The 10,248-nt window shown below is 35.9% G+C and overlaps 1 protein-coding gene across 1 annotated transcript in view; it reads left to right on the top strand.

Annotated features, from left to right (window-relative positions):
- Positions 1-869: 869 nt before the first annotated feature.
- The window catches only part of LOC117207515 (zwei Ig domain protein zig-8), a 316,183-nt gene continuing 306,804 nt past the window's right edge, over positions 870-10,248 (top strand). The window contains exons 1-3 of the mRNA XM_033447816.1: positions 870-878; positions 2,664-2,769; positions 3,568-3,731. Of these exons, the coding sequence (XP_033303707.1) occupies positions 870-878; positions 2,664-2,769; positions 3,568-3,731 (279 nt within the window). The remainder of the gene's footprint in view (positions 879-2,663; positions 2,770-3,567; positions 3,732-10,248) is intronic.

Here is a 10,248-nt window from a genome sequence, read left to right as displayed (position 1 = left end):
CCTCTAGATTCGAACCTACTCGGAAACAGAGAAAGAGAGAGAGAGAGAAAGAGAGAGAGAGTGAGAGAGAGAGAGAGTGAGAGAGAGTGAGAGAGAGTGGGTGAGTGAGAGAGAAAGAAAGAGAGAGAGAGAGAGAGAGAGAAAGAGAGAGAGAGAAAGAGAGAGAGAGGAAGGGAGAGAGAGGAAGGGAGAGAGAGAAAGAGAGAGAGAGAATCGGTAACTCCAACTTCAACACAACTGAAGCATCGTGAAAAATCAACGAGCGCCTCCCCCGGAGATTGCAAAGATTATCGTCACGAGACAGAAGCGGTCGTGAGATTTAATTTGTTCGCGTAATCATCGTGACGACAACAACGATTCGGTTCGTCGCATTCAGATTCGTTTTCAGAAGAAGATTCTCTCTTCCTGTTATTGAATTTTTCTTTATAAAACAGCGCACGAACGGTATAACTGGCTCTATAGATATACAGTCGAGCGCATAAGCAAATGGGCGGTAGTGGTGAAATAGGTGTCGATGAAGTTTCTTTAAACAACGGCTGGTTATACAAAAATATAAATATTAATTTCAATTGTTTACTACGTAGATCTGCGTTGTAAAAATATATAATAAGTTGAACCAAAGTACATTTAATATAGTATAGTACGAGTTCGATTAAATTTCATTGATACCTACTCCTACCACCTGTCCACTTATTTCTGTTCTCGACTGTACTTCTGCACGAACGAAGCTCCAACTCGTCGATGGAAAATTCAAATCTTATTCAAATGCGGATGACCCGCCGTTTAGCCACGAAATTTCACACTATCATATGGAAATACCGACGAGACGTTTGCGAATTCGAACGTTTGCCTTTCCGATAAATGGCGAAATGACGGAGGTATGTTTGTACGTATCAATGTTATTTCATGGAAAGCCAACATTTTCGTCTGAGAGACTTTGTAATAGAGTTATCGTGCCGAGATAGATTCACATATAAGCACGAATCTTTTTTGTTTGAAGATGGAAAACGAAGTCAGTTTCTTTCAATCTTCTAATTGTTCTTGTAATTTTATATTTAATACGCTTTCATATTTGTATACAAGGTACATGAAATAAATGTAATTCGATCTGGTAAAGATGGTGTGTTTGAACTACAGAAAATCCGATGCCTATGATCTTTTTCATAAAAGGGGGGGGGGGCACTGGGAAGTGTAATGAAAGCTGATATTAAATTAAAGGCTGCCATTTCAAGGCTCTAATATATATTTTATATTAAATTGATACTTTAATCAAAGCGCTATCAGGTTAAAAAAAACTCAACTGAAAGGTTTTCATTCGCAGGTAAAAGAGACATATCGTGTTACCCCATTAGATTAAAAACCTCCTTTCTCAAGAACTACAAGCTTGCAGAGTATCAAAGAAAACTGATATTTCGATACTATCTTTAATCGATTAAATAACGTATGATCGAGTTTTCAATACCAAATGTGACAAACTTCTGAAATATGCACGTACATCGATGTATTATTTCGTATTATATCGAATAATAAATTCATCACTGTATAGACTAAAATCAAGTTTGATCTTTTGTATTTTTTACTTTTCAACCGAATAAATCCGTATCATCAGCATGACAGCGTGATATTACAAAGTGAATGTTAGAAATTCAGCCTGTATATTCTAAAATCAAGGAATGAAAATTATCTTTTTTTAGAAAAAAATAAAAAGGAGTATCCGTTATTTAATAACTCCAAGTTGTAAAAGATGCTTGATAAATCAAATTTGCGAATAACACTTTTACTTGGAGTAACGAATCCAGAGTACTGCTCGCATATAGGGCTTTTACACTCTGTAACATAACCTGCAAGTAACCTAATTTATGGATGCATTAAGCTTAGTACGCTTCAAGTCAAATTCGACGCTTTGTCGTTGAAATCACGGTGTTCACAAGTTAGCCCGTTGTTGGATTCCGAAAAGGAGCCGCTCGTGTTCGACAAGAATATCGATGAGGAAACGCATAACTCGAAACAGTTTGGTGCTTTCACGAAATCTTCCTGTTAAAAGCTTAGATTAATCAACCTTTGACGATTTCTGGTTACCGGTGGTCGGAGAGCCGTACAGCTATCTGGTTCAAGCATCGACAATCAATAATGAAGTAGGCATTGACAGCTGTCATTGGAATCCGCTATTTCTCTTGATAACGATAACAATAGCCAATAGAAATCACAATGCGCCACGGCGATTCCTTGTCGGCTGGGATCTCATAATAGTTACTGTCATAAAAGGCTATCGTGACCGTAGGAACAATAGACTCGCAGGTGCTACTGGCGACGTTGACGTTGCCTCCATTTCCAAAGGAGTTATTGAATTTCGCTTAGCTTGTTACTACGAGGCGAACGATGACGAAATCCGTGACGTTGTGATTTTGATAAATATATTGCATAATAATACTTTTCGACCTCAAATAAATATTCAAGAATAGTGACACATTTATTTGAATTTAAGAGTGTAGGAGAATCGTAGAACCTTGCTCTCAGGAATCAAGCTCTCAGGAATGTTAACACAGACAATGTCCAAATTCTTTTCGCGTGCTTTTCAAAATTACCTTACTTTTATTTGAGATTTAAATTGAATATATTAATGTTTATGTAGGCAGTCATAACATTGTGTTACTAACGAACAGGTGAATTTGAAACTTGAATGTTTGAAACCATCGCATAAATTTCAACATAAAAATATGCAAAATGTGGTGATGTTAAAATTAACACTTTGGCTACCACGCTGGTCATGTATGACCGGCCACAGTTTCTCCTGTGACGCCACGGTGGTCATTGGTGACCGGAGCGCTTGAACTTCTTACAATTGTAAAAATTGTATGAAAATTGACAGTTAGAGCATTTTGAATATAACTGATAAATAGAAGATACTTTGAAATAAAAAGTGCCCCATTGAACAATGAAACATTTTTATTAGAATATCAATAAAAAAAAATGAGAACAAATCTTGCATCTGACTGTGCACTGTATTTGCATCCATATCTTTCAGGGCTAATCTACGAATATTATTATAAACACACCTTAGAAAATAATCCTAAATGCTGCTTTATAATCATATAATCGAAGTTAGAAATGTGCACATACCTTACTATTACATATAGAATGAGCAATACTCTTTACTAATATCTTCTACACGTTTCATCAATATATTCTGTACATTTTGCTTACGACGAAATAACGAATGTAAATGGTTTGTTGAAATAAAAGAAGCCTCGTTATAATATGTCGCTATCAACTGTTAGCAAGGCGCCACGGTGGTCACCCGTGACCACCAATAAGATGAACGGTCCATTGGGGAAAAATGTTGTCTTTCATAACCAATTTATTATTATTTTGCCATTATATGTTTTGAATAATAAAAATATTCCCGTGGTGACCTAAGCGAAACATGTGATTTCGGCGTTGTAGTTAAAGTGTTAAACATAGTTTCATTGCCCATTTGACTTTAATTCTATTAATAAATCCTACGAATAATCAGTTAATTAAGCAATTCCACAATTCTCGTGAATTAAATTTAATCGTTGTTTCTAGGCACATTTGTTCGGGATCAAAAGCTGGTGGGAGGAAATGTTTTCGGCAATCACAACATCACCAACGCACCGACGTTCGAAATGAACGTTCCACGAAACGTGACCACCGCGGTTGGTCAGACTGCTTTCCTTCATTGCAGAGTTCATCAGCTAGGTGACAAAGAGGTAAGAGGATTTACCTTTTGCTTCGCATTAGGTGTAACATTCACCTGATAGCGGACAATAACGAAGAAGAATGTTCTCATCCTTTATTGCTATATTAGTTTCTTTCGTATAATACGTTTCAGTTGTCGGGTTATAATAACTTTTCTCGTGACGAACGTTCACCTTTACATTTGAATTCAAAATAAAATCTAATAAAATTCAAAATACATATGATACGAGAAGCGAGGTCTTCGTAGAAATCGATTTTTAAAATCCAGATTTTCACGAATATTTTTCTTTTAGATAGTTGTAGCAATTGTACGATCAAAGTAATTTAAGTTATCTTCTTTTCTTTAAATATTAAGATGCTTCTTATAAAATAATTACTACAACAGATTCTTTTCTTTTAATTTCGCAAATTATACGAGTACCTGAATTTTCTAATGAAATATCTATTACACATGTGAATATGCGATAAATATCTGTAGATACGAATATCTTGGTTTTATAAAAACCCATTAACAGATCAAAATTTTATAAACTGTTATTCAAAATATAGTGTTTAGATAGCGTTGAGATGGTTAAATTTCGACTACATTGCTGATTCGAACCTCGAATACTTGATATAATGTTTATGCACCATGGAAAAATCGACGTCAAATCTAAAGGTTTAAGAATTTTTATATTTATTTTATATATTAAGTTGTCCGGAAAGTGTCTTTCTTTCGCAAACGTGTTTTTACAACAGTGCATCTTCACACAAACGTGAAACCAAGTCTGTGAAATGTCGCAGTGTTTGTCTCAACAGAACAAAATGAATCGTACATAATTCGACAAAATAATATAAAACGAAAAACGTTGTGCGTCTATTATTTTCTCATAAAACGAAAGAAATTTTTCGGACAACTTAATACATCTAAATTCTATAGAATTCAAACTACCGATCAACCGACATTTTTACTTTTGTTTTGTAGAAGAATGTAGAAGAATGATAATTTAGAACTTAGAAAATCAATTTTCAACTTTCTAAGTAAAATTTATAGCAGATTTGTTATTGACTGTTATTGTATTTGTTACGCCGGGCGACTCTCTGCCTGGCCCAGGTCACACACCGCGGGCCAGACGGACACCAGATGTCCGCTCTTCCGTACGGCGTACCCTCAATAGCCTTAAGCACCCGTCATAAACCCGAGTCACTTGCCTGCTAAGGTTCTTCAGATCTAACAAATGTCTTTTTCTAAATCAGTTTCTAAAGACTATTGTTTACTACGGCTTGACACGGGAAAGTTAGTTTTCCTAGTCCACCAACCTCCGTTTGTCCAATCCGAGGCAATGTATACTGCCCTCACTTCCTGACCTAAAATTTTTTTTTTTTTTTTTTTTATTTATTTGTTGAAATTACAATCAGTTCTCGCGTTGAGAATTTTCAGTAATTTTTCTGGCGTGGCGCAGTGACATGGCTGTTTATTTACAATAAGTTAATACTTATTATAGATAGGTATAATTTATAAGTATTATAAGTAAGTGCATATGCTTAATTTGGATAATTAAATGAATCTAACGTTTAGGTCTAGCGGGTAGTGCCTCTTCAGCCTGCGAATCTGGTCCGTCGTATCGAGTAGTCCAGTGATTAGGGGGTTTCGGTGTTTGTTGATTCTTTTGCTATATCTGTCGCTATATTTTGCTATTTCCTCTTTGACGGTGGGTATCTTGAGGGCTGACCTAAAATGGCATGAACAAATCCGATGGTCCTAGCTTTCACTAGCTTTCCTCCGACACAGCATCGTCACTCAACTTCACTTCTTCTACATCGTTGGAAAAGTCAACTACTAAGTATAACGCTAATGCCTATCGGGGCAGTCTAAGCATAACGCGAGAGTCGGTCTCGGTATTGTCGAGCATACATTTCCTCTCCTAAATATCTTATAGTGCTACGTCCACTAATACATTAAATCCAATTATAAGAGCCCTGCTCCAACGTACATATCTATCTTATCTTCGTGCGATAAGTGATTATATATCTATCTATGCTCATCAGTGTAATCTAAGTGTTGGAAATATATAATTTATAATTCTGTGAATCACAGTGTTATACAAACTCAATCACCCCTATTATCTCAACGGAAATCAGGGGATCGATCAAGTCGTGGTGTCGATTGTTATAATCGTAACGGGAATTTACGACTCCCGTTGACGTCTCTCCTAGCGACTACGTCTCCCCGCGATTGGTCGAACAAACAGTATTAGTTTAATTATTCCCAAAATAAACTCGATTTTCCAGAATCGATCGTCTGATTTACCCTAAGGATTTACGTTATTACATGTATATATATTTATTTAAAGGTATATATTATATAAATGTATATTATATATACATATTTCAAACGTATTTCTTTCGCTGAGTATAGAATAGAGCACTCCGCTAACAAGACGCTCACGCGTAGAATCTTAGGAATTGAAAAACAGGGGAGAAAAATTCAACAGGAAAAGAAAAGTTGTTTGACATAACGTTCATGAATAATTCGTCAGAAGTTTCAGAAATTTAACTTTATTCATTGGTATTTTTCCGATTTTCTTCCAATACAATTCGTAGCACGGAGAAATATCACACCGACTAGGGGAGAACACGCAGAGGAGAAATCGCGTGCGCAACTTCGCGTACGATCAAAAAGGATCACCCTGTTGCAGCTACGAACGGCCGATCGTTTTTCAAAATCTTCGATCCGAGGAATACATTGGACGAAGCTAGGCGATTCCGAGAGGCTTCTAGGATGTCATTACCGTGCCGTGCGGTTTTCCAGCCATGCTCGTTGATAGAATATGCATAACGCGTGTTTCAAGAAGGGAGGCGGCCTGAAAGACGGGCCAGGCGAAACATATGCAACCATTAAATTTTTCATTTTTTCCTGCTGTGCCGAAAAAATTATGGATATATACATGGAAGGAGAGACGTGCATGGAAAAATTCAGTAACAGGTGGAAGTATTTGGCTCGATAGTATTGATCTGCTGACTATACCGATGCTATTTTCGATGCTACACGGTGCTACTGATCGATAAATAGCGTAACATCTCGTGGGTGATAAAAGTATTATGCAACGTTCTATAAAAAATGTTATGAGGCCGAGGGAATTATTTTTAAACGACACAAGCGCGTTCATGTGTCACGTTTTGCAATAATTAATTTTTATTTCACCGAGTTCACAATTGAACCAAATTGGAATATAAGCTTCTTGTATTGGGTTGCATTAAAAAATTATAGCGGAATTTCTGGATAAAGCGAACAGATGATGAAAGCGAAAGGATTAATTAGAAGATGTTCATGAAAGAAAGAAACGTGTTTCGCAGAAACTGTGTGGTCGAACGTAATTTACAGTATATAAATTTTTCATTAAATTATATAGAGCGTAAAGTATCGTGTTAAGATGAGATTCTCAGATCTCAAGAAAGAAGTTGAACGAAATTTTCAGACGTGAAAAATGTTTCTGAGAGAGCAAATAAGTTGCAAGTTACAAGATAATTATTCCGTTTCTGCGAACGTGACAGATTACGTCTAAATGTTCCCATTGCGAGCAACCATAAATTCCTTTATCATGATTTGTACGGCCGATTAAACAGAAATTACAGTAACCAGAATTTGATGAGTACCTAGCGTGCAAAGTCTACAATAAACGTCCTAGTTTTGCAAATATGAAATATGTAACTTATTGTAGCTGGTATCATGCGACGAGCCTGACAAACGAGCAACGTAATAGGAATTGCACATATTTATATATTAATCGACTTTCTGTTGATACAAGTTAGTGATATAAAGGCAAATACCGCGCTAATTCATTGGAAATGTAGGTGATGTAATGGTACAGCTTTCGCGGTGATAATAATCGGATTGTCACAAATATTCCTACTGCTCGTTAATACGGGTCAGAACGAAACATCTGCACATCAGAATAGAAAGACTACTTTAACACGTTAATACCTTTGCAAACGAGCAATTGGAACAGATCTTCATTCATTTCCAGTGAAATGATGTTTTCATCCTTATACTCGCGGTGAAAAATTGTTGTTTTCCTATTCATAAAAGCGTGCATTATTTTCTTGGTAGCATAAACGAAGCACTATTTGAAGCTTAGTACTTTATTCAAATATTTACTGGGGCGTGAATTTAGATTAATAATTACTTTTAGCAGATATTCCAAAATTAACATTGCTTTGAGCATTTTTCTAAAGGAATAAATTTTAATAACATTTTAAAGTGAAATATGTTCGATGATATATTCTACAGTACATAGGACGTTTCATCTAACTTTATCGTATCAAATTTCATAAAAATGGTTGATGGTAAAAGAAGTAATTTTTTAGCCAAAACCAATGTATAGCGAGGATAGTTTTGTTCTATTGAACAAAAAATCACGAAATAAAGAGAGCAACTTCTGTTTTTTTATTTGAAACTGTATATGTAATTTATTTGAACGAGTAAATTTAATAATAATCCGTGCGGAACTGTTGTTACTATACACTACACCGGTAAAACAATTTTCATGAAGGCATTTTTGAAGGCATTTTTATGGAATTTGATCTATTGGACTGTTGTATGTTGTAAATTGAAATAATCATCGAGTTTCTAATAAAGCTAATAAAAATAACAAAAATTCATACTTCATCTATACGTTATTATTGGTTTCATTAAGGAGTTCATTTCATAAAATTACTAAAATTTCATATTTTTTAAAATCTCGTCACAAGTAGTGTCAGTCGATAACTAGTCGGACACTTTCGTTTCGATCGAACTTCACCGTAATGCAACGAATGTTACTGAAAATTTACAATCGTTATTTCGCCCTTGTCTCCTATTTCGGCGCCATTTCGCGAATGGAATATATTCTTTCAGCCAAATTTACTGAGTTGGTAGCAATCTTCTCCAACCACCAAAATACACTTTCTGTGCCGATGATCGATTCCGTTGGAACACGTTTATCATGCTTTCCCAGCGTTGTCTGGGAACAAGGTCATTGTTACAGGATTGTCACGAAATTATTTGCTAACCGTGAGAAAGGACTGCTGCTCTGATTGCCGATTAACGTCGTAATTATTCACCGGTAGTTCAGTAATGTGAGTTTCGAGCATCTGTGACCAGAGCCAAAAGGTGACCAACATTCGATAATGGGACGAATGGAAATCTATGCTATTCTATATCTTCACTTTGATAACTAGACCATGGGTCTTCATGCATTTATGTGAAATTTAAAGATGCACGAATGAACAGAATGCATAGTTTGTCGGAAAACCTTGATCGATCGTATCGTACAAATTGTTGAAAATATTAAATTACGATAAACACACAGATTGTGATAATCATAGTGCTTGCTTTCTTTACGTACGAGCAGTTAAATTCAAAGAGAATTTCATGCGCCGAGTTCCGTAAACATACCCATCGGCCTTTAATAAAATAGTGCAGCTTTAATAAAAGAAGAATGTTGAATTACAGTCACGTTAAGTCTTTTTTCTCACCGTCAAGCGATGTAAAAATTAAGGAAACGCAATTATGGCCTGTAAGCAGTTTTTAAAGGAAAATATAACATCGTTATCACGGAGGAAAGTTGCTCGACAGATATTTCTTAATTTAATTCGCTGCGCTTCCAGGAATGGTACTCGTCTCTGAACGCTCTTGAAAAATGCAAGTTAACCATGTTGCGCGAAGAAAATGGCATAGGGCTGGAGTACACGCGATGCGTAGCGAAATCCGGGCCGCTTTTTCCATGCTTTCACGTTGAGAAATTTCGAGTTTCGGGTTTTCAGGCCGTGGAACCGACCGGAATATCGTTTCATCCCTTCTAATTAGGTCACAGCTTGTCGGTGGTGCTCCTTCCCTTTTAAAGCCATTGATGTTCGCCGAATGAGGCAATTAGAAGACCCTTAGAATCGGCTAGAAAGGCCGCCGGAATAACACCAATCAATTTTATCTTTAAATTTTAAGAGTACGTCCAGCCCTCCAGTTTCCATCGAATACAAATCAAATCTTCCCGGAAAAATTCTATCTGGTTAGGATGGTAGAATTGCGGTTAATCACACCAATATTCGCATAAAGCACCATCTCTGTATTTATCGCTTTGTATAAAAAGGAATGATTACGATTTATTTAGTCTACACGCAATAGTATAAACTGCTTATTGTAAATTGAACATGCGTAAATAATTTCTGTTTAATAATAAATTCTGTTTAATCGTACAGAGTAGATTTTTAATTTGATTAAGACATTCATTGCAAGCGATAAAAATGCTCAAACATATCAACATTTGACAAATGTCTAGTTTTTCCAAAATGTTTTAATTCCTTTTAAATTTAGGTGTCTGCGTATCGATAAGATTTGTATTGATTTTTTATTTCTTAAAAGATTTAATACGGATATTATTTTTTCAAGCGAAACTGTCAGCAATCAATGTGATTTACGCGAGTTTAATTGGACTTGGCCAATGAGTCAAACATCTCCAATTTTTCCAACGATTACTTATAACGCTCTCGGTACAAAATGTTCCGTTTCCT

This window comes from Bombus bifarius, unplaced genomic scaffold, assembly GCF_011952205.1.
Source record: "Bombus bifarius isolate JDL3187 unplaced genomic scaffold, Bbif_JDL3187 scf7180000008033, whole genome shotgun sequence".
Classification (NCBI taxonomy): domain Eukaryota; kingdom Metazoa; phylum Arthropoda; class Insecta; order Hymenoptera; family Apidae; genus Bombus; species Bombus bifarius.
This window is presented reverse-complemented; position numbering and strand designations above follow the sequence as displayed.